The sequence below is a fragment of the Macaca nemestrina genome, chromosome 7 (genome assembly GCF_043159975.1).
Source record: "Macaca nemestrina isolate mMacNem1 chromosome 7, mMacNem.hap1, whole genome shotgun sequence".
NCBI lineage: Eukaryota > Metazoa > Chordata > Mammalia > Primates > Cercopithecidae > Macaca > Macaca nemestrina.
Genome location: NC_092131.1, coordinates 43,089,313 through 43,117,287, shown reverse-complemented (window position 1 = coordinate 43,117,287; position 27,975 = coordinate 43,089,313). Strand labels below are relative to the sequence as shown.

The following is a 27,975-nucleotide window of genomic DNA, read 5'->3' as shown; positions in this document are numbered from 1 at the left end:
GTGAGACCTACCCCCAGGGACTCATCCAGGCAGCCACACCGGTGGTTTGAAATAGTCTTTATTTTGTAAACATCTGTGTTTAAAATAGATGAACCCTGCTCACAATTCATATATGGACCCAAGACACAGTACACGAAGTTCACCCGTCACAGGGAGATAGTGGGGGCTCAGGAGCAGGTGGCGTGCCTGGGGCTGGCTGGAGTCTCAATACAGCAGGTGCAGAGGTGGTGACGAGTAAACAGGCCAGGAGAGCCTGCTCAACAGTCTGGGCCTCAAGACATGCCCCAGGCCACCAGAAGTTTAGGGTGAGCATAGCTGCACCCTAAAATCCCAATTCTCCTTCTGCTCCCATACCTTTTCCCAGTCATGGCCCTTGTGGGGATAGGGCCTATCAGTCTATAGAATCCTGATTCCATGTTTTCCCTTCCAGAACCCCTAGGGTACAGTACAAATATAGTCCTCCTTTCCTGAAGGGGCTAGGAGAGAAAGACAATGAATGGCACCCTGCCTGATCTTCAGGGAAAGCTGAAATACTGGTCCACAGGTTGGAGCCACTGCCCAATATAACTTCTCAAGTCCCTGGCTGAAGACAGACTGAGGGCTGGCATCACCCACCTCCCTAGCCCCAGTGTGATGTGGCATAGGTCTTGGTACCAAGGAGTCCATCCTCAAGGAAGCAACTCCAGCCTAGTCACAGCTTCATCCTAGAGTCAGCTCTCTCCGTTTCTCATTAACCAGTGATTTATAACTTCCTGCTCTCCTTTGCTTTCCACTATCTAACCCATACCCTGTCCCTAAGTCCTGAGCCACCCTCTCCTGCTGTTTCCTGGTTTGTTAAGTCAGGAGGAAAGGTTTGGTGGTTCTATCCCCACCTCTTTTTGGAGGAGTAAGGAAGTGAGGTTCTTACCCTTCACATATGTGTGCCCTGGATTTTGGTCCTTAGTTGATGAATGCTCAATACCCAGTTCTTTGTTTTGGCTGCAGCCACGCAATGCAGCTAATGTGTGGCTTAAGAACAACTCTCTTCCTAGGCCTCACCCACCTTGGGAAGGCGGGCAGAAACCCCAGTAGGACTGGTAAATTACTTGTTCCATCTTCAAAGGGCCTCCTACAAGCTACTCTTGGGCCATATGGGGTTAAAGAAACTTCCTGAACATAGCACTCTGGAGGAGGGAGTCCTCTTCCCTCCACCTGTAGCCACAGTGCAGTTGGCAAACCCTCAAGCCTATTGGGAGCTAGAGGGCAAGATGAGCGCTTTGTCTTAAAGGCCGAAGAGAACAGCACCAAGCGTTTCTACCCAGGGCCTGCCTTCTCTCTTCCCATGAAGGATTTGCCCTTCTCCCATAAACTTTGGGTCCCAGGAGAACCTTGGTTGCTGAAGGCTGGGCTCAGTCCTCTGCCTGGGAGTCTGAGGAAATGCTCTTCTTACCTAAGAAATGGAAGATGGGGCCCAGGAGGCCCTGCTGTTGCTACATTCCCCTCTGCTGTGCAAACTGCCATCCCTGGCCAGCTCTCCCTTGTTCTTAACCTGATACAAGTCCTTCATTTCCAAATGCTGCCCTTTCTGGAGTGCATGGTTGGCCTGACAGTGTCACTGACCCCAGGGCTCTCCTTGCCCCTGGAGTACCCACAGGCCTTGGTCCACGTCTTTAAATTCAGGAGTCAGGTGGAGAGAAATTGTGTTCATGCTGCATGGGAGGTAGAGAATGGAGGTGACTTTTTATCCCTGCCACCCCTCATTTTGTTTCCTTCTCTGAAGCACCTGCCTCTGAGCTCAGTTCCCCAAAGGGGCAGGCGGGCAGCCAAGCAAGGGCAAAGCTCTGGAGGGGGAGTGGGTAGAGGTAGGGCGGCCCCAGGCTCAAGGACTCCCGGGTTGCCGTTTCCTTCCTACCTCGATGCTCCACTTCCGCAGGTCACTGGGGAGGCAGGCCCATGGTACATGAAGGACAGTGGGGAGGGTAAGAGGAAGAAGCACCCTGTAGCCTTTGGCCCACCCACGAGGCAGGGTGGAGGGTTCTTCCTGGATCCAAGGGTGGAACCTCCCCACGAGATTGGGTCCATCCCCTCGGACAGGTTAGGAAGGAAGGAAAACGAGCTGCGACAGCCGCCATACAGCAGGACACACAGGGGAGGAGGTTTGAGGGGCTTTGATACGAAATGCACTGGAGGGGAGGGGTCAGAGAAAGAGAAGTAGGGGAAGAGAGAAAAAGCCGAGAGGAGACAAGATGCACGGAGAAAGGAGGAGCTGAATGTGGCCTGGACTCCAGCCCCGGCCGTTGTCTGGGGGGTGCGGGGTGGTGAGTCGGTGTTTGCGGCACATCGTGGGGGTCATAGCAGGCCTGTGGCTGGGGAAACAGGCTGAAGAAGACCACTCCAGGGTGGATGGGCTGGGGGCAGGGGCTGCTTGAGATGACAGCAGAGCCGCTCTCAGGGCCAGGCAGGGGGAGTAGTGGCTACTGATACTCAATAGGGTCATCACACAAGAGGACAGCAGCAGGGCAAAGCCCCGGCTCCCCTGTCTGCCCACGGGCCTCCTGAGGGAAGAGGGGTGTCGTGTGGGGTGCCCCACACAGGACTCAGCACCAGCAGGTTTTTGAAGAGTTCGCTGGGCCCTCGGGTTTGCCCTCCTCCTCCTCCAGCTCTGCCAATGCCAACTCATTGCTGGCACGTGTCCGGAGGCCTTCCAGCTCTTTCCTATGGGCCTGCAGCACCAGCTCCGTCAGACGCGTGAATGACTGGAAACCAAAGGGCACAGGTTAGTCCAGCATCTCCTCCTCTCCTCTGGCAACCCTGCAGGGGCCCAAGGGATGAGGTCCATCTTATGGCTCCTCCTCCCGCCTCTGCTGGACTCAGCCTGAGAGCAGGTGCCTGGTCGCCAGGGCTCTTACCTCTTTAATGTTGAGGTTGGTGCAGGCACTTGTTTCATAGAAGTCCATGCCATACTCCTTCGCCAGCTGCAAGAGAAGGACATTTCTGAAAGAGAGTAAGGCAGGGGAGGAGCCCACACAACCAGGCACAGGCTTCTGCCACTGCACTTAACCGTGCTGTGTTGTGACGATTTCTCAGAGTAGATAATTTCTCAGATGGGACTGGGAGCTCCAAGACAGGGTAGCAGAGAATGGGGGAAGATCTTCCACAAATACACCTCTCCATTCTTCCAGCTGCCACCCCACACCCCTCAACACACAATCATATATCAGGAGATAAAGACACCATCCATTGTGGCAGTGTGGCATCCTCATACAAAACATGGGCTCTGGAGTCCCACAGTCCCAGACCTGAGTAGCAGCACTGCCACCGACGGCTAGCTATGCAACCTTGGACAAGTTGTTCATTCTCTATAAGCCCCAGCTTTATCTTCTGTTAAAGGAGACTGAGAGTGTCTCCCATCCATGGTTGTGGGATGATTAAATGGGGTCATGCACTTAAAAGAGCTTGGCTTAGCACAGTGCCACACAGAGTGCTCAATAAATACTATCCTAGTAGGCTTTGCCTCTACTTTCAAATTGGTCAATGACCATGTCTTATATTTTATACCAAACAATCAGTTTCATTTTAAGTACTAATGGAATGCTATTGACTAAGAAGGGAGAGGAAAACTCTTGAGATCCATGGACTGGGTGGATAACTTGTCTCAGAAATACCAATCTTGGTTGGGCGCGGAGGCTCACGCCTGTAATCCCAGCACTTTGGGAGACCTGGTGGATCACCTGAGGTGAGGAGTTCGAGACCAGCCTGGCCAATATGGCAAAACCCCATCTCTACTAAAAATACAAAAAAATTAGCCAAGCGTGGTGGCATGCACCTGTAATCTCAGCTACTTGGCAGGCTGAGGCGGAAGAATTGCTTGAACTCAGGAGGCAGAGGTTGCAGTGAACCAAGATGGCACCACTGCACTCTAGTCTGGGTGACAAAGCGAGACTCCGTCTCGAAAAAAAGAAAAGAAAAAAAGAAAAAGAAAAAAATAATGACCAATATTTCTTTCTGCACTCTGGGAGGATGGTCTCCCTGCAAGCTTGGACATTTCCTCAGTGCCATCCTCCTACCCTTTCCGCCCCCATGGCTTCTCCAACTGTGGCTCTTTGTCTCCTCATTTGCCTCCTGGCTCTTTCCTGGGTAAGAAGGACAGGAGTGGGGGAGTGTGGGGTGGGATGGGAGATCATTTCCTGACCATAACATGGCAGCTAGGCCTGGATGCTGTCAGAGAAGTTGACAACCTGAAGTCCTTCATCACTAACACAGGGATGACCTCTTAAGCAGAGGGCAATCCTGCATTTGGGGACCTGGACTTGGAAGAGTTGCTGCCTATGACATCTTTGTTTCTGGATGGACCCTGAATCTCTGTGCTTCTGTCCTGAAACCCAGAGAACAAGCCTTCCGAGGATGGCCACTCCCCCAGGGCCTTGGGGTGCTGGGGACACGTGGGAGGACTTGCCGCTGGGGAACCCACCCCTGGATCCCCGTGCTCAGGACTGGCCCTAGAGGCCCAGCAGAGGACCTGGGGTGGACTTGCCTTTTCCCTCCACTTACCTGCTGCCCTTGCTCTCTTCCCACCTGCCGTTTCTGCTCCTCGTCGGCCTTATTCCCAATAAGGATCTTCTGGACGCCTTCTGGTGCGTACTAGGGACAAAGGATGGGCAGAACAGCCAGTGAGTGCTGTCCCCTGCCCCATTTTCCCCACAGAGTCTGCACTGCCTCCAGCCCACCACCAATTCCAGAGCCCTAGGGACAGGGTGGGCTGACTGGATGCAGGTGCCAGACTTCCCCAAGTGCCATGGCTGACTTCAAGGGTATCATGAGGACAGCTCAGGGTAGAAGACACTCTGGCTAAGACTGGTGCTTCCTTGGGTTGGACCACTGGTATCAGAGCTGGAAAGGACATTGGATGTAAGTCCAGCCCTCATTCTACAGGAATTGGGGACCCAGAGGATTCAAATGGCTTCGCAAGGCTCCACAGCGATTGTGCAGAGCCAGCACTAGATCCCAATCTTGCAACTCCATCTGGTCCAAGATTCCAGGGAAGAAGCTGCTTACAGGGCAGACTTGGAACTAATTCATTTCTGGGGAAGACACAGCCACGGAGGCCTGGCAGGGTATGGAGAGTGAAGGCATGGCAGCTTCGGTTTCTTCCCCATGTCTTACTCACCCAGAGGTCTTCATCCAGGGCTGTGGAAGGCAAAGCTTCCTGGAAGCATTTGCTCGCCCACCCTGAGAGCTCCGGCCTTCCCATCTGGCCCTCGCCTTGCCTTCCCCGGTGAGGTACCCTCTCTGCGCCCCAGCAGTGAGGTGGCATCTCCTACCTCATCCACGTCACTGACCCACTTCATGATGTGCTGGTAAGAGCGCTCGCTGCTAATGTCGTAGACCAAAAATATCCCCTGGAGAGAAAAATAGAGAGATGTATGTGATACGCACAGAGAGAGTGCAGTCATGGGGACAGAAGGGCCGTGGAACCTTAAAGGTTGGGTCCCACTCTCCCTTTTCCCTGCTCAGCACCCAGAAATGTCTCTTCTCTCAGACCCCACCACTGCCGCCTCCCAGGCCCATCACAGAACTCTCTACAGCAGGAAGGCACCACATGCTATGACCCGGATATTTGACCCAGGATGGAGGGCAGAAATCAGGGGTGAGGGCAGGGGCTGCCTGCAGTGACTGAGCCATGAACAATGGACGGACAAATGATCAGTGAACAGCTGAAAGATGCCCTGCACTCCTCGAAGCAGGCGAACCGTGTTTAGGGGATCCGTGCCACAGACATCTCAGATACCCAGAGCTGGGAATGTGGGTGGCACCTTCCCACTTTGAAACCCTCAACGTGGTGGCTTACCTGGGCCCGCCGATAGTACTGCTTTGTGATGGTCTGGTATCTCTCCTGCCCTGCAGTGTCCCTGTGGGAGAAAGCCAGTCCCTCAGAGGGGCAGGGACCATGGGAACAGACAGGGAGGGGAAGAGCAGAGCTGTCCTCTTGCAGGAAAAACTGGGGAGCTGCAGGGTGAAAAACCAGAGGTGCTTGGATCCCCACGGGGATCTGCAGTCAGAGGCCTGGTCATCTGTGCTGGTGCTGACCAGGCCTGCGGGGCCTTGGCCCCTCCTGCCAACTGCCCTCCTGGCAGACACCAGAAGCCACAGCCAGAACAGGCCTTGGACAGCTCTCTGGAATCTGGCCACTGTGGCCAGATTTGTTTGGATGGGAGTTGGCAGGGGATGCTGCCACACCCCCAGTCCCTATGGGACCTCTGAAGGCAGTGCCCATACTGCTGTGGAATTGAGAGGGAGCTCTAAACCCTGGCAAAGGCAGTGCTTCCAAGACTCAGGCAGAGCCACAGCAGCACCCTCTGCTACTGTGGAAACTGCACCGTGCTGTCCTGAGGAACTCTCTCAGGATCTCGCCCTAAATGATGGGGGGTGTAGCCTCCTTCCTTCCAATCTTAACGCAGTGTGGCACAGCCCAAGGGCAAAGCCTAATCCTGAGACAAATTCCCCATGGTTAGTGTGCCAATTCCTTCTCATTCCTGCCCTTTGGTGCTTGTAGTCAATCCCATAAAGTTTCTTAGAGGTTGGAGATTAAGGCTCATAGGAAGAGATGGGCTTCTGAGACTTTGCTTCTCTCCATCATAGAGGTGGTCAGTTATCCCAGGTGAAGCCTAGGAATTTTACACATGGCAGGGACAGCTAAGGAGCAGCCCGAGGTACTCTCCTCCTACATCTGCCTCCTCCTCCTCCCCACCAACTCACCAAATCTGTATCCGCACTTTGATGCCGTCTACCTCTATGGTCTTCATCTTAAAGTCAACACCTGGAGAAAGGAAGAAAGCAAGAAAGTTAGAAAGGGCACCCATGAGAAATGAACAGGAAAGGGCCATGCAATCAATCACACTTGAAAGGTTTCCTTTCAGTTTAATTTGGCAAAGGGATGAAGTAATGTAAAGGCCTTCTTTAAGCAGGAACTGACTTTAAGGAAGTATCTGAAGCTTTGAAAGGGGCTTTCCTTCCTCCCTGAGCTGAAAGTTGCCAAAAGTGAAGGGCCTGGGGGACCAGGAGGAGGAGAGTGAATCTGGGGACATCTACTTCATCACTGCCTTACTCAACAGACTTAAAACATGTCTCATTCTAGTCATGTGTGAAGTCTTCCTATTTATACTTCTGGAGTGAATGCTGTGTTTATCCTTCCTGAAATTCTAATCTCTAGGAATAGCAACCCGCATTATTTGCCTGCTTTCTTCCGTCTCTCTCTCTGCCTTGTTAATAACCAGAAGGGGTCATAGTGCCAGACCGTGGAGAGAGGAGGGCTCTTCCAACCCGTGATCGTACCTGAAGCCTCAGCACCCAGCCAAGGCCCACCAAAAAGGCCTCGTGCATCTTGGTTGCTGACTCACCCATTCACCACAGGAGGCGCTGTGGTTGACTAGAAGGAGCATGGGCTTTGGCGTCAGGCCTGAGCTTATCTCCTTACTCTGGCCACTCATAGCTCATTGCTATAACATCAGGCACCTTGCTTCACTGAGCCTCCATTTCCGCCTCAGTAAATGTCTTCATCAGGGATGTTACCAATATCTCAGAGGGTTGCTGAGGGAGCTGGATGAGATACAGCACCTGACCCAATTGACTACAGCTGTCATGAGCTAGTGCAGGGCTGGGTACATGCGGGTGCTTGTGAGTGACTGTCATAGGACCAGATGAAGAGGTAGTGGCATGGCATGTCACTGCGGGAGGGAGAGGAAGCACAGAGTTCCCACGATGCTTCATCCAAGGGCTGGAGGAGCTAAGCTGCCACGAGACACAAGAAACACGAGGGATTTGACAAACGCGTCCAGGGCAGAAACATATTAGAGAAATCTGCAGCAAGAGAAGTCAGCACCACCAGCAGCAGCCAGCTTGACTCTGAGTGACAACAGAGAGATGAGGGAGGTTGATTTGCTCACCATGCCTCTCCTCAACCCTAACTATACCCAGGCACTATGCCCAGGGATTCAAGAGCTACGTCTGGTGGGTGAATTAAGCTTACGTCTTTGTGTACTCCCTGGAGCAAGGTCAGGAGTGGGCAGGATCAGCCACAAGTTTCAGATGGGAACATGGTAGACTTCTGAACTGTCTACCACCAGCTGCACTGCCTGGCCCAGGAGGCCTGAAGGTGCCAGCATCACCACTGCCACTCCACCTCCGCATCAGTTATTTGCCAAATGGGAGACATCTTCCCTTGTCCGTGCTGTCCCCAGCTTTCTACAAAGGCAAACAAATTAAATTCTGTCTTTTCCTTCCCACCATCAAGACCAATCATCATTTAATTACAAGGGAAAAAAGATGCAGAACGGACAACCTGAACTAAATCGATTTGGTCAGACGTGAATCATTTTTCGCCTGCCCAAGCTGATTCATAGCCATTGAGCTGTACTTTTCCAAATGGGCAATGCCTGGCAGTCATTCTTCCGTGTGTGCAGAGAAACAGTGAAGAGGAGGAGGGAAGAAGGAAGGAAGGAAGAAGAGAGGCATCAGGCCTTGGGAGGCAGTAGTATGCTTATTCCTGCCTGGATCAGTGGTTATCAGATACCTGTTTCTCCCCCGTACCTGGCATAGAAGGGAATCAAGACATTCTTGTTTCATGATATAGCACCTTCTCCCAAGAAGAACGAGAGGTTTTCTCCAATTTGTAATATACCTGGTTTATCCTCACACTAGCCTAGCAAACCTGGCCAAGGACAGTGCCTTGTGCAAAGCCATCACAAGGGGGACAGGAAGAGAGAAGGTTTTATTTCCTTTATCCCACAAACATTTACGGGAACTTCCTATGTGCCCTGCATAGTGCTCAGTGCAGACAGAGCAGTGAAAAAGACGTGGCCCCTGCCCTCAGAGAGCCTAGTGGAAAGGAAACAACGGCTCAGAGAGGTCAACGGCTAGCCAGGGTCAGCACAGCACGTGCAGAGATTCCAACACAGGTCCATCTGTGCCAGAGCCCATGCTGCCCCTTGCACTGGTTCTTAGGGGAGCGAGAGGAGAGTCACGTGTAGTTGGCTAGGCATGGAAGCCCTAACTCTGCTTAGTTTCCTGTTTGCCTGTGGATGCTTGAGAAGGACTTTGCTAGGAGAGGAACTTCCAATATTAAGGTGAATTTTTCCCTGTGAGAGAAGAGGAGATGGAGACATGAAAGCAGGCAACTGTCCCCAGAGACAGGACTGACAAGGAGAGACAGGGTACTCCACCGGAAGTGAGGCTGGGTGGTGACTCCTTCCCTCCTCCCTTACTTCTTAGCTATGTGGCGGGGGACCAAGGCTGGGAAATTTTGGGGCTCACAGCACTCTCCGGCCTCACCCACACCCCACCATCTTGCAACCTAGGTCTCACTGGCCACCTGGGAACATGTGTTGTATTCACCTTTTGGCTATCCATATGCATTCACATATGATGGAAGAAACAGAGTAAGTCTATGTCTTCTGAAGGATTTTCCTTCCTCCCTCCCCACCCATACAACCTTTCTTAAATTTAAAAAAGGTTAACAGCCCAAGGATCTTCAAGAGGAATCTATTGCTTCTGCGCTCTGTTCCCACATGGCCTGGGCCTTCCGTTGTGTCCACCTACCAGTCAAGCCCTGGCCCCAGTAACCCGTGCCCATCGTGGCTCCTTCCCTCTCCCTACGTGGCTGTTGGTTTTTTCCACTGCTGAGCACTGCAGGACAAAGTCAACACGCTGGCCTTATTGAGGCCTCTGCAGACGGATGCTTTCTCACCTTGGCCAGCCCTCGCAGCTGCTTAGCAAACTGTTTATTCACATGCGTGTTCACCTATCACTGTCCTCCCACTGAAGGCTTCAGCTCCAGGGCACCCCCTCCCCACCCCTGCTCCCCACCCCTGTACTCTCAGCTGTTTTATGGCCCAGATGAATGCCTTTCCTCTGAAGCCACCCCCTTTCTTCAGGTTTTCCTCTGTTCTCTCTGCCTTCCCTCAGGGAAGAGTCCTCTATCCACATCTCACCTCTTTTCGGTCCTCATCAGCCCTACCTGGGCACACCCAGAGAGTCAGCCCTTTTTGTTGCATTTTTAGTATCCGTGGGAAGAAGAGATATTCTCCATCTATCTCTGCCTCCAGTGGTTTAACATTCTGGCACCTCTAAGGGCATATTTCTCAAATTTCCAGGTGCATGAGAATCACGCAGGGATTGAGTTAAAATGCAGATTCTGATCCGGTAGGTGTGGGGCAAGGCCTGAGACGCTGCAGGAAGCTCCCAGATGAACATGATGCCACTGCCCACATATCGCCTGAGTAACAAGCTGTTCTCAAAGTGTATCCCTGGACCCGCAACATCAGCATCACCTGGAACTTGTTAGAAATGCAAATTCCGGCCACACACAGTGGCTCACGCCAGTAATCCCAAGACCTTGGGAGGCTGTGGCGAGTGGATCACCTGAGGTCAGGAGTTTGAGACCAGCCTGGCCAACATGGCGAAACCCCCGTCTCTACTAAAAATGTGAAAATTAGCTGGTCATGCTGGCAGGCACCTGTAATCCCAGCTACTTAGGAGCGGGTTTGGGATGCGGGGCTGAGACAGGAGAATCGCTTTAACCCGAGAGGTGGAGGCTGCAGTGAGCTAAGATCGTGCCACTGCACTCCAGCCTGGGCAACAGAGCAAGACTCTGTCTCAAAAAAAAAAAAAAAAAAAAAAAAGAAGAAGAAGAAGAAGAAAAGAAAAAGAAATTATTGGGCCTTACCTCAGACCTATAGAATCAGGCCCTCTAGGTATGGGGCCCCACGGTCAGTTTCAGTAAGCTCTCCTGGTGATTCTCACACATGCATAAGTTTGAGAACTACATTTGGACAAAAGTTTTGCACCTGAAGTGTCAAGAGAGGGAGCACAAGAGTTCTCTTTTCTCAGTGTGTGCTTTGCAGAGCTTCAGCTTTACAATCACCTGGGGTGACTTAAAACAAAAACAAAAACAATGACCTTGACTTGCCTAGACCTACTGAATCATAATTTGAGGGTGAGGCCCAGAAACCTGTTTTTTTTTGTTTGTTTGTTTGTTTGTTTGTTTTTTTTTGAGACGGAGTCTCGCTCTGTCGCCCAGGCTGGAGTGCAGTGGCCGGATCTCAGCTCACTGCAAGCTCCGCCTCCCGGGTTTACGCCATTCTCCTGCCTCAGCCTCCCGAGTAGCTGGGACTACAGGCGCCCGCCACCTCGCCTGGCTAGTTTTTTGTATTTTTTTAGTAGAGACGGGGTTTCACCGGGTTAGCCAGGATGGTCTCGATCTCCTGACCTCGTGATCCGCCCGTCTCGGCCTCCCAAAGTGCTGGGATTACAGGCTTGAGCCACCGTGCCCGGCAGAAACCTGTATTTTTAACAGCACTGTGGGTAATACTAGATAGAAGAAGGTTCAAGAGCTATATATGTCATAGAAGAAACATCCATTGGCCTGGAGTCAGAAAGACCTGGTCCAAATCCTGGTTCTGGCACTTGCTGTGTAACTTCAGGCAAGTCTTAACTTCTCCTAGCTTCGTTTTTTTTTTTTTTTTTTTTTTTTTTTTTGAGATGGAGTCTCACTGTGTTGCCAGGGATGGAGTGCAGTGGTGCAGTCATGGCTCACTGCAGCCTCAATCCTCCAGGACTCGAGAGATCCTCCCATCTCAGCCTCTGGGTAGCTGGGACTACAAGCGTGCACCACCATGCCCAGCTAATTTTTTTTTTTTAGTTTTTGTAGAGATGAGGTCTCCCTGTATTGCCTAGACTAGTCTTGAACTCCTGGGCTCCAGTGATCCTCCCGCCTCAGCTTCCCACAGTGCTGGGATGACAGGCATGAGCCTCCGCACCAGGTCCATTTTCTTACGTGTAGAAGGAGAACACCACTTCCCACCCAAGGGCTGCGGTGGGATAAATTAAATGATGTCTGTGAAGCAGTGACAGTGTAGTCCTCTCACTCCTACCTTCCCTCTGCTGAATAAAGGCTTCCTGGGGAGTCAGGAAAACCAGCCCAGAGAACCCTGAAGTGGAAGGCATTACAGAGTCCCGGTCCCTGCTATCCAGCTACCCATGCCAGCCGAGGGACTACAGCATCAGCAGCATCAGAGAGTGTGTGAGAAATGCACATTCTCAGGGTTCGCCCAGCCCTACTCACTCTTTGGCACAAGGAAGTTTCAGAACCACACCCAGGTGCATAGTGCTTATCTTTATAGCGCACCCCTGAGCTATGGAATCCCTCAGCTCTTATGCGGCTCCCATGAAGTAGGCAGAAGTAGGTATTATCATTGTGAGCCACAGGGAAGCCAAGTAACTGACTCATGTTCCCACATCCCACAGCTGAGCTGGACGGGAAAGGTGGTGTCTTTTTTTTTTTTTTTTTTTTTTTGAGACTGAGTCTGGCTCTGTCGCCCAGGCTGGAGTGCAGTGGCCGGATCTCAGCTCACTGCAAGCTCTGCCTCCCAGGTTTACGCCATTCTCCTGCCTCAGCCTCCCGAGTAGCTGGGAACACAGGCGCCCGCCACTTCGCCCAGCTAGTTTTTTGTATTTTTTAGTAGAGATGGGGTTTCACCGTGTTAGCCAGGATGGTCTCGATCTCCTGACCTCGTGATCCGCCCGTCTCGGCCTCCCAAAGTGCTAGGATTACAGGTTTGAGCCACCACGCCCGGCCAAGGTGGTGTCTTAAATCCTACCCAGGGTATACTTCACTCGGCCAGAGGCTTCCCAACCCTGGGAGGCTGAGGAATCTTACCGCCTTTTCCCGCACACCCTGGCATACCCGATACCTTTTCTCTTTTTTCTTGATGGAGTCTTGCTCTGTCACCTAGGCTGGAGTGCAGTGGCTCGATCTCAGGTCACTGCAACCCCTGCCTCCTGGGTTCAAACGATTCTCCTGCCTCAGCCTCCCGAGTAGCAGGGATTACAGGCGCCCACCACACCCAGCTAATTTTTTGTATTTTTAGTAGAGTTGGGGTTTCACTGACATTATGCAGCATCTAGAAGTGAGGCAGGGGGCACACAGGGAGAAGCCCGTTGCTATGGTCTGAAGGTCTGTGTTCCTCCAGAATTCCCATGTTGAAACTTAATCCCCAGTGCAGTGCTGGTGGGAGGTGAGGCCTTTGGGAGGTGACTCAGTCGTGATGTTACAGCCCTTATGCGTGGGACTAATGCCCTTATAAAAGAGGCCTGAGGGAGTTGTTCCCTCTTCTGCCATGTGAGGATGGAGCTAGAAGGTGCCACTTTGTCACAGAGACTTCTGCTGTCAGCCTTCACCAGACCTGAATCTGCTGGCACCCTGATCTTGGACTTCCCAGCCTCCCAAACTGTGAGCAATACATTTTTCTTGCTTTAAATTACTCAGCTAAAGGCATTTTGTTACAGCAGCCAGCCCTAACTGACTAAGACACCCACCATAGCCTATTTTCTCCTTGCTCCTTGGCATGGTTCATGATTCCAGTAAGTCCATATTCCTCACCCTGACAGTGTCCCTATAAGACAGTCTACTTCCTTTCTTGGGTACAGAAAGAAATAGGGCACAGAAGTGTTAAGAAACAAGCAAACCACCTCTACACAGCTCTGGCAGAGGTTCTCGGAGACGCTAGGAGCCCCAGGAGGAGAAAGTCAGAAAGACGGGCCCTCTCCCAACCAGGTGCCCAAAGCATGGAGAGCAGCTGATTGTTTTTCCCGGCACATCAGATATGCCCATCATGGTGCCTGCCACACCCTGTGGACCTTTCTGGCTAGAACAGCTTAGCCCCAAACCTCAGCTCAGAGAAGCAGGGCTGGGTGCAGCATGTTCTTTGTGGAGAAGCAGGTTCACACTGGACCATTAACAGGTGACCCACAGGGTGACCTGGCCAGCAGAGGCAAGGAAGCTTAGCTAAGCCAATCAAACCAGCTCACTCCAGGCGGGGCAGAGGGGACTGACCAGTTGGTAATGAGCAGGGCATGAGGTAGACAAACATGCAGAAAGGAGCAGAGACGCCTAAGGATGATGAACATGCTGACTGCAGCTGGGACTGGGGACAGTGGATCCTAGCACAGCCACGGGTCCAGACCAGACTCCAAGTTCAGCCCATGGGTATCCGCAGAGCACACGCACCTTTTCTTAGTGAACCTCAAGTGCCTCAGGATTGGCCACTGCTGCCTAATGGCTCCCCCAAGCTGGTGGGCCAGATGCTTCAACAAGGGGACTGGAAGGCAGACCCCTAAACCATCGCTCCCTGCCCTTACTGCCCCTATTTTTGTCTTCTAGTCTCAACTACACAAAAAGAACCTAAGGGGCAGAGAATACATTTTGTGGTTGACAAAGCATTTGTTTTGTTTGCTTGTTTTTTAAATCTCTGCCACGTAGTGCCAGCATAGTGCCAGGCATAAAGAAGCAATTCCAAAACAAATTCTAAATAAATAAATAAATAAATAAATAGGCCAAGCACAGTGGCTCACACCTGTAATCCCAACATTTTGGGAAGACGAGGTGGGAGGATTGCTTGAGCCCAGGAGTTCAAGACCAGACTGGACAAGAAAGTGAGACCCCATCTCTAGAAAAAAATAAACAAACAAACAAAAACCCAGGTGTGATGGTGTCCACCTATAGTCCCAGCTACTTGGGAGGCTGAGGCAGGGGGATCACTGAGTCTGGGAGGTTGAGGCTGCACTCCAGCCTGAGTGACAGAGCAGGACCCTGTCTCAAAAGAAAGAAAGAAAGAAAAAAAAGCAATTCCATGAGGGGGATCTCTCCCCAACCCCAGAGAGCATAAGAAGGGCTGTGTGCCTGAGGCTTAAGAGCAGGGGGACGTGTCCTGCCACCTGATGCCTCACAGACATTGGCAAGAAAAGTTCCTCAGTGAAGTGATGGTGCCATGCAACCATGGCCTGAGGCAGCCCCGGGCCCCATCCTCATCCTGCTGTGACTCTGGCTGTGTAGCCTGTGCCCCAGCAGCTGCCAGGCCACAACTGGAGCCCAAAGGTGCTGGGAGAGCATTGCTGTTGGAGAACTGGGAAGACAGGCAGGGCCCTCCTCTGGGCACCGGGGGCAGGGGCAGGAGAGAGGGATGCAGCAGGGGAGACACCTGGCACTCACGTGGCTCCTCAGCTAGCTCGCCTTGGGTGGGCAAACAGGGAAGAACTTGATGCCTCCCCAGTTCAGCAGTGGAGGCGCTGTGACGCTTACAGAGAGGAGGAGGCAGGGCACATCCACGCTAAAGAACACTCCTTCCCATCACTGTCTCCCTCCCTAGAAAGCTCTAGAAAACATGGAGGAAGTATGGCTCAAGACACAGAGTGGCCTGGCCATTAAGAGCACAAATAGGAGGTCAAGTTTGGTTCCAGTCCTGCCTTTATCACTAATTACCTGCACGGTGTTGGGGAAGCCAGTTAGCCTATCTTTGCCTCAGTTTCCTCACCTGTAAAGTGGGGATGACAGAGAATTCTCAGAGAATTTTTTTTTGAAGATTGTGAGATAAGGTGTAAAACCCATAACACAGGGTCTGGCACGCAGAGCTTTATTAAATGTTAGCAGAAGCAGCTGTCAGGCCCCCTTAGGGAAAGATGAGATTAGCGAGCCCAGAGCTGCAGGAGGGGAAATGGAAAGAGCTCTAGGATGTAGAAGGAGGCTTATGTTGGGGAGAGGAAGGAGAGTGGAGCAGAGATGAAGCCTAAGCCAGCACTCAGCTGGAATGTTTCAACGAACAGAGGAAATGACGCCCCCTGTGGGGCCCAGATGGCTCCCAGAGTCTGGCTACAACCTACATTCTGGCACAGGTAAGGTGTGCCTACTAGCGGGCCAGCACCTCATGGGTTAAGGGCAGGTGCCAGCTTGCCTGCCTGCCAGCCAAGCACCACATGCTTCAGTGGAAACAGGGCTGCCTCTGGGTGCCAAATGTTATCACCAGGATCAATCACAGCCCAAAGGACCAGCAGTGCGACCTGAGCTTTTCATTAGTAATGAGACTCCACAATGAGGAACAACCTAATACACCTGAAACCCAAGGCAGACACGCAATCCCCGGGGCCAGGCCAGCTCCAGTTACCAAGCACAGGTCCCAGGAGTGCCCCAGCCCCTCCCACTGCAGGAAACCAGCATGTGCAGGCCATGTGCACCTCCTGTGGGTTGTGGCAGGAGGTCACCGCTAAAGAGGTCACCCTGTACAATCCTAAAACACCAAAAAAGACCCCATTCACACAGGGATCCTGGGAGCTGATATGGTTTAGCTGTGTCCCCACCCAAATCTCATCATCTCTGGTGTATGCAGAGATGAGGGGTCAGTGCCTTAGACTAAGGTCCGTGTTGCCTGTTGGTCAGAGCTAGTATCAGATGATGCCCATCAGCTCAGCCAGGTTGCTGGAGTGACCCTCCAGGGCCCCCTCTGCAGCAAGGGCACTCTGGAGTAAGGAATCTCTAGGGCTCAAGCACTCCCTCAAGCCTCATCATCTTAAGAGTCTCAAGCCCGGGCATGGTGGCTCACACCTGTAAACCCAGCACTTTGGGAGGCCAAGGTGTGAGGATCACTTGAACCCAAGGAGTTCAAGATCAGTCTGGGCAACATAGTGAGACCACATCTATGCAAAAAATTAAAAAATTAGCCAGGTGTGGTGGTACCCACCAGTGGGCCCAGCTACTCAGAAGACTGAGGTAAGAGGATCACCTGAACCTGAGCCCAGGAGGCTGAGGCTGCAATGAGCTGAGATCACGCCACTGCACTCCAGTCTGGGAGATAGTGCAAGACTCTGTCTTAAAAAAAAAAAAAAAAAAAACAGCCCGGGCGTGGTGGCTCATGCCTGTAATCCTAGCATTTTGGGAGGCCGAGGCAGGTGGGTCACCTGAGGTCAGGAGTTCGAGACCAGCCTGGCCAACATGGCGAAACCTCGTCTCTACTAAAAACACAAAAATTAGCCAGGCATGGTGGCAGGCTCCTGGAATCCCAGCTACTCAGGAGGCTGAGGCACAAGAATCGCTTGAACCTGGGAGGCAGAGGTTGCAATGAGCCAAGATGGTGCTACTGCACTCCAGTCTGGGGGATACAGTGAGACTCTGTCTCAAAAAACAAAACAAACAAACAAAAAACAGTCCCAAGAAACCAATACTACCTATAACTTCCCTCAGGGAAGAACGGAAGTCCTGTAGGAAAATGCATTCATTCATTCCTTCATTTGTTCATTCATTCATTCAAACTGTTATTGAATGCTTACAATGTGCCAGGAACTAAGCTAGATACTAGAAGACAAGCTATGAACAGCACAAAAAGATCCTTTTCATCAGAGCTTCATTCTAGTGGGGAAGACAGATACAAGTAATGAATACCTAATTTCAGAGAGCCATATGTGATAAGAAGCAACTGTGGGATAAAGTAGAGGGTGAGGAGACTCCAAGCACAAGTGACTTTAGACTGGCTGGCCAGAGAAGACATTTTGAGCTGAGACCTGAACGACAAGAAGGTACCAGCAGGGAGATCCAAAGAATCAGGTAGAAGCAGCAGCAAAGATCCTATGGCAGGACACATTTCAGTCAAACTCATAGTTCCTAGGAAGAGGGTTAATGATACTCTCTCCTTTGTTACAAAAGGGGAACTGCAGCAAGGCCCCTCCCTTCTCTCAGATCTTGTGGGGACCCTCACATGTGCACCTGCATCTGTATTGTTTACTGCGTGTCTTCTAGCATCTGGCGTAGTTCCTGGAACACAGTCAGCATTCAATAGCACTTACATTTGTCTGGAGGTGCAAACCTGAAGAATGCCCCAAGAAACTTCTCAAACGCCAGTAAGGCCAACTTCAGAACTCCCCACTCCTATGTGATGCTGAGCTCTCTATACACTGAATAAATGCCATGCGTAAAGCCCACCGTTCCTGCGTACATAGTAGGTACATAGTAAGTATACAGAGTAGATAATCAGGATCAGTGTGCCCCTTCCCCCACTTTTTTTTTTGAGACAGGGCCTCACTCTGTCACCCAGGCTGGAGTGCAGTGGTACGATCTCGGCTCACTGCAACCTCCAACTCCTGTGTTAAAGTGATTCTCCTGCCTCAGCCTCCCAAGTAGCTGGGACTACAGGCGTGCTCTACCACACCCAGCTAATTTTTGTATTTTTAGTAGAGACGGGGTTTCACCATGTTGACCAGGCTGGATCTTCCCCTTGCTTTTCCCACTGCCTTTTGCACAGACCTCGCTAGAGCCTTGGTGACATGTGCAGTGTGCTCCAGCCACCCCGTCTCACTCCCCATTGGCAGCTTCTGGAACTGGGTCTCACCTCCCTAAGCCTGCTACTTAGGCCAGCGGGCACCACAGAGGCAGCTAATACCCACCAGGCTACTGACCACTCACTCCTCCAGCCTCCTTCTCAGGCAGGGCTGTGCTGACTGGTAGCAAAAGGTTCAGGGAAGAAGAGACTGGGACATGAAGACTCAGAAGCAAACATCTTAGAAAGAAGGGGGCTTCCAGATGCACCTGCGCTCACCCACAGTCAGCAAAGCAATCTCCAACAAGGGGCTTCTTGAACTTCAGCTGGTATGACCATGGTATGGCCACTCCAGCTGGCCCCAGCAAAGCTGAAGAGGAGCAGCCCCACTCGAGGTGTTCTCCACAGCACCTCCTACAGGGAACAGCATGTGTGCTTCCCCTACCCCCATGGCCCCCCGAGAATCCTGCTTCGTCTTCCAGACTCCACTCAAATGTCACTTCCTCTTCGAAGACTTCACCAGCCTCCCGGGAGGGATTCTCCCTCCTCTGTGATTCCAAAGCATCCTGACATTTCTTTGGCATAATATTCTGCTTGTTTGGATGTCTGATTCCCAGCTACACTGCAAGCTCCCAGAGGGCAAAGCAGCATCCCGTTCATTTCAGACTCTCACTGCCTGGCAGCAGGTAGATCACTAAATATTATTCAACAAAGTTGAGTAAATAAAAACAAAAATGAATGAGCGAGTGAATAAATGAGTGAATGAAGTCAGCACATACCTAGAGAAAAGATGGGCAAAGAGAAAATTTTAATCAGGGAAGAACAATTAGAAAATAACCCACTTTTAGGCCGGGCACGGTGCCTCACGCCTTTAATCCCAGCACTTTGGGAGACTGAGGTGGGCAGATCACGAGGTCAGGAGATCGAGACCATCCTTCCTGGCCAACATGGTGAAACCTGTCTCTATTAAAATACAAAAAATTAGCGTGGTGGTGTGCACCTGTAGTCCCAGCTACTCGGGAGGCTTAGGCAGGGGAATCACTTGAACCTGGGAGGTAAAGGTTGCAGTGAGACGAGATCTCCACTGCTCTTCAGCCTGGTGAGAGAGCAAGACTCTGTTTCAAAAAAAAAAAAAGAAAGAAAGAAAAGAAAATAACCCGCTTTTTTTGTTTTTGAGACTGAGTCTCACTCTGTCACCCAGGCTGGAGTGCAGTGACGCGATCTCGGCTTGCTGCAACCTTCACCTCCCAGGTTCAAGCAATTCTGCTGCCTCAGCCTCCCGAGTAGCTGGGATTACAGGCACCTGCCACAACACCCGGCTAATTTTTTGTATTTTTAGTAGCGATGAGGTTTCACTATGTTGGCTGGGCTGGTCTCAAACTCCTGACCTTGTGATCCGCCCACCTCAGCCTCCCAAAGTGCTGGGATTACAGGAGCGAGCCACCACGCCCGGCCATAACCCACATTTTAAAGCCAACTATTAGCCCGTTCTATAGTTCATGGTGCCATGGTCACAGAGTTCTCAGTAATTTTTTTTTTTTTTTCCTGAGACAGGCTGGAGTACAGTGGTATGATCACAGCTCACTGTAGCCTCCAACTCTTGGGCTCAAGCAATCCTTCCACTTCAGCCTCCCGAGTAGTTAGGACTACAGGCACATGCCACTATGACCAGTTAATTACAAGTTTTGTTTGTTTGTTTGTTTTTTAAGAGATGGGGTTGGCCAGGTACAGTGGCTCACTCCTGTAATCCCAGCACTTTGGGAGGCCGAGGCAGGTGGATCACCTGAGGTCAGGAGTTCGAGACCAGCCTGGCCAACATGGCAAAACCCTGTGTCTTCTAAAAATATAAAAAATTAGCCGGGCGTGGTGGCGGGTGCCTGTAATCCCAGCTACTCAGGAGGCTGAGGCAGAAGAATCGCTTGAACCCGGGAGACGGAAGTTGCAGTGAGCCAAGATCGAGCCATTGCATTCCAGCCTGCACAACAGAACTAGACTTCGTCTCAAAAATGAATAAATAAATAAAATAAAATAAAACAGGGCTGATGATTAGCCCCTTCTTCCTCAGTGGGAGGAATTACGTGTCCAGGAAGCCCTGTGTTCCCCTTGACGAAGCTCACTGATCAGAGAGAAAACCCTAGGAGAGGGCAGAGGCCTATACAGAAAACTGGCAGTTTCACAGGGAAACCGGTGCAAAGATTGGATTACAGAAGAAGGCACTCTGAGAAGAGCTGGCAATCAGAAGGATAATGGCCAAATATCAGCTTTCATGTTATAAAGCTCATCACCAGCCTGTTTGGGGAGCAGGGAGAAGGAAGGAGGAGGAGGAAGGAACAGAAACCAGGGAGTGCAGGGAGGCGGAAGGAACTGGTGCTCCCAGCTGTGGGTGCATCTGCGGATCTGTGAACGTGGCACAGATGCAGAGCAGCAGAAACCCTCTGCAGGCTTCAGATATGTTCCTTCCCAAGGTCATGTCCTTGGGGAAGGGGTGGGAGGCCAGGTCTGTGCCTGTGTCAGGAGGAGAAACAGAGGCCTGAGGCAGAGTGATACCTGGCAGGGGCCCAAGCCTTGAGACAAGGCCACCCCATCCTCTTCTCTCAGGTCACCCCACTGCTTCACACCTCCTCACCACCTCACTCTTCCTTCTGAGACCCTGGCACTGCCAGGGGAAGGGGGGTACTAGAGCAGAAACTGAAATGAGACACAGCTTCTATGCACTCCCCTGGAATGTAAGTCAGCTCCTTGGTTTCTCTCTGTTTTGGTCACCACTGTATCCCCAGATCTAAGCATGGCACCTGGCATGTAGTTGGTGCTCAGTAAATAGTGCCTGAATGACTGAGGGTACAAGTGGTGGATACGCAGGATGACCTCCCAGCACGCTAACAGTGTATTCATCTCTACAACATTCTTATAGCTAGGAATAATAATAGCCGGGCGTGGTGGCGGGCGCCTGTAATCCCAGCTACTCAGGAGGCTGAGGCAGGAGAATCCCTTGAACCCGGGAGACGGAAGTTGCAGTGAGCCGAGATTGTGCCACTGCACTCCAGCCTGGGCGACAGAGCGATACTGCATCTCAAATAAATAAATAAATAAATAAATAAATAAATAAATAAATAAATAAAATGATAATATAATGATAGCATCTATTATTTTATCGAGGGCTCTGCCAAGTGCTTCGTATGCGCTAGGCTCTATAATCTTCACAACAATCTTTAAGAAAGACTCTGTTACCATCTTCAATTTACAGATGCAGAAATGAAGCACAAAGATGTCATCAAAGTGTCTGAAGGTCACAGGGCCAGTAAGGCCACGGGAAATGTGCATGTTAATCTGGGCTCTTTCCATTCTGCTAACTGCTTCTCACCTTCCCTTCCTTTCTGGGTACCAGGGGAACAGAGTAGGTAGAGACTGGTCTCAGGCTGCCTGAAGGCTGACACAGACCCAGCCCTGACCCTCTCACAACATCACACTGCATTTGCCCCCAGCTCCTCTCAGTCTAGAAACCTGCAAACCCCAGGATCCTAGTGTCTAAGCACAGGCCCCAGTGTCTGTTAGGTCACTCGGTTCCAGGCTTGGATCTAGCCCCACCCCCTCCCTCACCCTCTCCCACCTCCTCAGTCACAAGCCCTTGCCCCAGGCAGCCAAGCTAGTCCCAACAGAACTCCCTGAGAAAGGTGACATAGCAGCAGCAACCCAACCTGAGAAAGCGCCCTGAAGCCACAGCAGCCCAACCCGTCCAACCAGATCACCCTCCTCCTCACCCAGAAGGAGTGCAGCCTGGAGGGTGGCTTCCAAAACCAAAGGTCCAGGGAGTAGGTGACAGGTCTACTCAGGGAAGACTAAGGATGGGAGGGAGAAAACCAACTCCTGAGGGAGTGAGGTAGCTCATGCCTATAATCCCAGCACTTTGGATGGCTGAGGCTAGGGGATCACGAGTCCAGGAGTTCGAGACCAGCCTGGGTAACATAGTGAAACCCCATCTCTACAAAACATACAAACATTAGCTGAATGTGGTGGCATGTGCCTGTAGTCCCAGCTACTCGACAGGCTGAGGTGGGAGGATTGATTGAGTTTAGGAGATCGAGGCTGCAGTGAGCTGTGATTGTGCCACACTCCAGACTGGGCGACAGAGTGAAACCTAGTCTCAAAAAAAAAAAAAAAAAGGAAAGAAAAAGAAAAGAAAAGAAAACTCCTGAGCAGTCTCTTCAGTTTCCATTCGTGGTTTACATCATCTCACTCCTGGCCACCATGCAGAAAGGTCCTCAAAGGTCCCCTGAACATAGATGTTCACATGTATGACACCTTCTCCCTACCTGGTCATGGCACAGGTCCCATGAGATTATTTCAGAAGTTGCCAGGTTGATTGGTTTGAACCACTCCCCATTCTGGAGGGAAACTAGAACAGGTGACTGTGTGGAAGTTGGTGTTGGTACCACTGGGGGTGAGGGGCCATTCAGAGGTTCCTCCATGCCCAGATACTACTGCAGCCCCTGACTAGTCTCCCTGCTTCAAGTCTTAACCCCTTCTTCCAGCCAACCTCATTAGTACCCTACTCAAAACCCCTCCTACCATTGCTAAGGTTCATGTTCCACCTCCTTAGCCAGGCTCTCTCAATGCCTTCTGCCAACTGGTCCCTGGGTTCATTCATTAATTTAACAATAGGCATTGAGATCTGCCTGGCCCTGTAGTAGGGACTATGAAAACAATGAGGAATAAGATTTGGTCGCACCATCAAGGCACTTATAGTTTGGGAGACAGAGAGAGAAACAGAGGAACGTTCTCGCTTTTCTGAAGAATCCCTTCTGTTGCAGCTAAACTGCCTAGAGCCCCACAGACACCCACTCAATCCCACCTCTGTTATCTCTGCTCATGTTACTCCATCTGCTCCCTTCTGCTGCAGGAACTGACGAGCAGCCCACACTGAGGCCTAGCTTCAGCCTTCCCTGCCGGTTCTAGTCCATGGGGGCCTCTGTCTTCCCCAGCCTCCGACAGCATGGAGTCGTGGGAACAGCACTCACCCATCCCATTCACCGCCCTTCTCCGGCTGCCTCATGGTACATCTTGCATCATAATTTAGCTTCTGATACCCACTGTGAGACCTTCATTAAGAGTAACTGTAATGATCATAATCGATCCTTTACATTTGAAGAGTGATTCACCGAGTACTTTCAGATATCTCATTTTGGTACTAGCTTTTTTTTTTTTTTTTTTTTTTTTTTTTGCCTTTGTCTTGCCTCCCCATCTAGGTTATGGGCTTCTGTGGGCAGGAAACGTAGACTGCGATATGTCTCTAAAATGCCTGGCACAGAGGTTGGTAGTGAATGCTCAATTAATTTTTTAGGATAGTCTTTTGGGTACCCCTCTGCACCAACCCCCAGCCAGGCCAGCACAGCTGCACAGGAAGGAAACGCCTGTGGCAGAGCCAGTGGCGGGGCCACCTGCTGGCCAGAAAGAGGCCAGAAAGATGAAAAGGATAGGGGGAGGGACACTCAGTGTCTCAGTCTACCAGGGAGGCCTCTCACTGCTCCCTGGCAGATCGCAGGCCATTAAAGTGGAGTACACAGTAAATCACAAAAGTACCGGCCTAAGTGATATCCACATGAGCCAAGAAGCCAAACTATCTTGGCAGTAACTGGTGAATAATTCACAAAAAAAGCCCCTGAGAAAGGTGCCTCGATCAGTGCCCGGCATGGTCATGTAATGTGTTTTAGATAATGCACAATTTGAGAACAGTGACTGTGCGTATTATTCATCTGGGAATCTCTCGGTCTCAGTGCAGAGCCTGGCATACAGGACATACATTTTAAAAAAATAAGTGAATGACTATGACTTGGTGGCACTCATTTCGTTGGCTCCTTGATTTGTCTCCTGGCTGCCCCTCCTACTTCCTTGAGAAACTGTCCATATCACTTAAGGAAAAAGCTTTTCTTGACCATCCAACTCTTTCCTTTAAGTTTTAGTTAATGCTGAAAAACACGCCCAAGATAAGGGAGAATCCCAAGTCCCTTAATAAGCTTTAAATAAGAAAGCATTTAAGATACCCAGTGGGGCAGATTTTAAAAGGCTGGTGTGAAGAAAGACAGGTTTCTTTCTATTCCATGGAATCCAAACTCCTAGAATCTTCTGTGTCCTGTAGAAAGGGGAACCTGGCCGTCAGAAGTGGAGGAAGAAATTTGGGAGCCATCTTTAGGTTTTAGGCCAATATACCAAGGGCCTTGAGGGGAGACAGTGCTGCAGAGACACTCCTACTCAGTTCACTGATTCACCTATGTGCCCAAAGTGGTCTGCCCTGGAGGGTTTGAGGAAGTCCCTGTGACCTATCTAGTGTTCACCTATTAGCAGAAGGTGTCTAAGAAGGGAGATTACAAGGGGAAGGGACAAGGAGAAGGGTGGATGGTTAGGTGTGAGGCAATGGACACTCTTTAAGGAGAGCACCGGCCTCAGAGGGCCATCCTGGTATTTTAGAAACAGGGGTGCCCCCAAAAAGGAGTGTACATGTCTCCCAGGGAAGGCTGCCTCCCACAGCACGAAGCAGGAGTCCCAGAGCTTCTGAAATGAGGTGGTTGAATGAAGCCCTCAAAGGGAAAAGTCCAGGTCACCCGAAGGACTTGGAATGTGACCAGGAGAGCAGGTGCAAACAACAGCTCTTCAGGCCAAAGCCAGGGCCTTCCAGGCAGCCCACAGCTCTCTAGAGATAGCTCAGTAGTTCCAAGCACCAGGCCTCTCTCAAAAATAGCCATTCCTAGTTTCCTTAAGGGATAACCCGCCGCCCTTTGTCCCTGAGCCCACAACCTGTCCTCATATACCATCTGGTTCCTCTGCCACTCCCTCCATCACGCCCATGCCTTTCTCCTGCACCTGCCTCTTCCCTGAGTCCTCCCAGCAGGCACAGAGCCTTGGTGTCTAGAGGCTCCCCTTCTTTCTGCAATGTCTCTCACCCAAACCACCGCTCAGCCCAAGCTCCTAGGTTTCCTAAGAATTGGCCTTACAGCTCCTCTGAGAAAGACAGACAAGTTCTGTTCCCTGACCCTAAATCCTATTGTTTCACCCTTAAAGTTGGTGAAACAATGAGAGGAGACCCTAAGAGCGCAATGATAATGGCAACAGCAGTAAGAATGATCAGCATTTATCCAGCTTCACCATGTCTCTGGCTGTGCTAAGCGCTTAACAAGCATTATCTTATTTAATCCTGACAACAACTTGGGAGGTAGGTGCCATTATTATACCCATTCTACAGATGAGAAACTAAATAAAGCTCAGAAGTTTAGGCGATATTCAAGGTTGCTTTGCCCCAAAGTGAGGTCTCAGGTCTCTCTGACAATAAAGCTGGCTTCTTAACCATAAGGTTCTGTTCCTCCTGGCTGTATCTATGTGGTCCTACTTCTCTCTGGGCAAGGAATGTGTGTCGGGGGAGGAAGGGGGGATGGCGTGGACATGAATCCTCAAGAGGAAGCTGAGAGCTGCGGCCGTCCCTGATGGCAGCAGGGACTTCTAGGAGAGCATTCCAAATGGATGACCAGTCAGCCAGCAGGTGTTTCCAGGGGCCTGGGCAATGCAGAGGCTACTCCAGGGCTGACCCGGGCAGCAGCTGAGGATGAAATTCCCTTTACTCAGACTTCTCAGGGAGGGGGCCCCTCACAGCCTAGGAGCGGGAGACTGTCTCAGAGGGGAGGCCATGGACCCATTCCTAGAATAGGTGACCCATCATAGTGCTGTCCGGGATGCCACCGGGCCTTGTCCCTCTAACCACAGGCTCCAGCACTGCCAGATGAGAGATGCTCTCAGGCGGGTCCTGCCTGCCTTCTGACCCCTTAGTCTGGGCAGGTATTCCTGACACTCCTCCAACCTCTTTAGACTCCCTCAGAACAGATGTCTTGGCTCCTCCTCTTCCCAGGCGCAGGGGCTCCTCACCCTATCTGTGTCCTCCCCTAGGTGTCCCACCTTACCTTCCCAACTCTGCCCTGGAAACTCGATCCTTGCGGCCCCTCCGTACCTCCTCTCTTCTTTCCCCCTTCGCCCCGCGCCGGCTCCACCTTGGGTCACCACAGAACCAAGGCCGCCTCAGAGACTCCGGTCTCCACCCTGACCCCCTTTTCCCCAGCACAAGCTTTACTTCCCCTCCCCCTGGGGGTGTGGGGACGTTATTCCAGAGGCTACGATTCTCGCTACCCCAGCTCGGGGTACCCAGGCCTACACCCCCTCCCCTCATCTCCGGATTCTCGGTTTGATGGGAGGGAAGGCTCCCCGGCGAGAGGCGGGAGACGCCACCTCTGGTCCGGACGGCAGGCAGCAGAGACCACCTCACCTGCCAAAACCTATGCTCACCCCGAGATTCATCCCGGACTCCGGACTCCCGCGCCTCCAGCCGGAGGGGCTGGCAATTCCTCCCCAGCTGGGTACGGGGGCGGCAGGGAAAGGGGCCGCGGGCGGGGAGGGAGGGGCGCCCCGGGCCACCGCCCCTTACCGATGGTGGAGATGTGCGAGGAGTGGAACTCGTTGTCGGTGAAGCGGCACAGCAGGCAGGTCTTGCCCACCCCGGAGTCCCCGATCAGCAGCAGCCGGAACAGCACATCGTACTGCTTCGCCATGGCTGGGGCCGGAGCGGCCGGGGGCTGCGGGCGGGCAGCGGGCTCAGCCCTGCTCCGCCGCTGCCATCGCGGCCCGCGCCCGCCCGGGGACGCTGCGGGCGGCGAGGAGGACGCCGGGCCCGGCCCCTGCGGCGGCCTCGCCCTCCCGCCTGCCCACTCGCTCGCTGGGTGCCGGGAAGCGCGGCTGCGGCGGGAGCCCGGCGCGGTGCCCGCTCGACTCGGCTGGGCTGGCGCGCGGCGGTGGGAGGAGAAAGCGGCGGCGGCCCCTGCCCGTCCCTTCCCCTGCGCCGCCGCCGCCGCCCCGGAGAGAGGGGGCGGGGAGCGCGCGCAGGAGAGCTGGACCCCACCGAGCGGGCGACGCCAGGGCGGGGCTCCAGCCCCGCCCCCCAATCCCTTCTTGCCCGGGGCGGGGGAACGTTTTCGTTTTTCCTCGGATGTTCCGAATGGGGGAGTTGAGGTGAGCCCCCTCCCAGCCCACTTCTACCATGCTCGGCTTTCCGGGCTCACCACTTCTCCCCATATCCCACCCCAAGTCTGGCGCCGGTAACTCCACCCACCGTGGCACCCTGCATCTGCAGGATCCTGGCCGAGCTCCCCAGTGGCTGGTCTTCACCTGGGCTCACCCGAGGTAGGAAGGCCTTGAGCAGGATCTGGATTCGAACACCCGTCTCCATGAGCCCCCGAGAGTGTGAGTGGAATTCCCCCTCCCTGCCATCTGGCCGCCCCTTACCTGTGTGACTGTGTCACAGCCCTCCCTCGTCCCCATTTTTTCTTTAAATGGGGAAAATGCCTACTCACATCCTCCACCAGGGTTAAATGATCATAAAACCATCTCCAAGTGCAAAATCCTTTGGAGGTGTACTGGCAAAAGTCTCTGTTTTCCCTCTAAGGTGCTTAGGATAGGTGCCCAAGTGACGAGTGTATTGTGACCCCTAAATGTCTCTGTGTGGTATAGCCAGTAGTACCAAAGAATGAATGACCCTTGTTCAAGACCCAGTTTCCTACCACTGAACGTGTTAGCACTGGAGAGAGGCAAACGAATGCTCTCTGGAGTTAAGAAAATTGCCTATCCCTACCAACGAGTATTGAGGGAGAGCAAAGTCTACCCTATTAGGTCTTTAAAAAGCAGTGAAAGGCCAGGTGCGTTGGCTTATGCCTGTAATCCCAGCACTTTAGGAGGCTGAGGCGGGCAGATCACTTTGAGGTTAGGAGTTGGAGACCAGCCTGGCCAACGTAGTGAAACCCCGTCTCTACTAAAAATACAAAAATTAGCTGGG

General features: G+C 52.1%; 1 protein-coding gene across 2 annotated transcripts; it reads right to left on the bottom strand.

Annotated features, from left to right (window-relative positions):
* Window positions 1–42: 42 nt before the first annotated feature.
* Window positions 43–26,949, bottom strand: LOC105473704 (RAB15, member RAS oncogene family). 2 transcript variants are annotated; one of them, XM_071100005.1, is made up of 8 exons: window positions 26,575–26,709; window positions 8,006–8,220; window positions 6,736–6,796; window positions 5,828–5,888; window positions 5,301–5,378; window positions 4,531–4,620; window positions 2,889–2,954; window positions 43–2,735 (listed from the first exon to the last, which is right to left on the bottom strand). In XM_071100005.1, exons 3-8 carry the CDS (start codon window positions 6,780–6,782, stop codon window positions 2,577–2,579), a joined length of 501 nt encoding a protein of 166 aa, XP_070956106.1. In that variant the 5' UTR covers window positions 6,783–6,796; window positions 8,006–8,220; window positions 26,575–26,709; the 3' UTR covers window positions 43–2,576. The 2 variants fall into 2 exon arrangements, with proteins under 2 accessions (XP_070956106.1, XP_011725954.1); XM_011727652.3 differs by lacking the exon at window positions 8,006–8,220 and having other exon boundaries at window positions 26,575–26,949.
* Window positions 26,950–27,975: the final 1,026 nt, after the last annotated feature.

Coding starts and splice junctions, on each gene's coding strand:
- LOC105473704 (XM_011727652.3), bottom strand. CDS start 26,698: ATGGCGAAGCAGTACGATGTGCTGTTCCGGCTGCTGCTGATCGGGGAC. Junction 6,797..26,574: donor CTCGCACATCTCCACCATCG/GTAAGGGGCGGT, acceptor TCCTTTCTCCAG/GTGTTGACTTTAAGATGAAG. Junction 4,621..5,300: donor GGGTCAGTGACGTGGATGAG/GTAGGAGATGCC, acceptor CTTTGTCCCTAG/TACGCACCAGAAGGCGTCCA.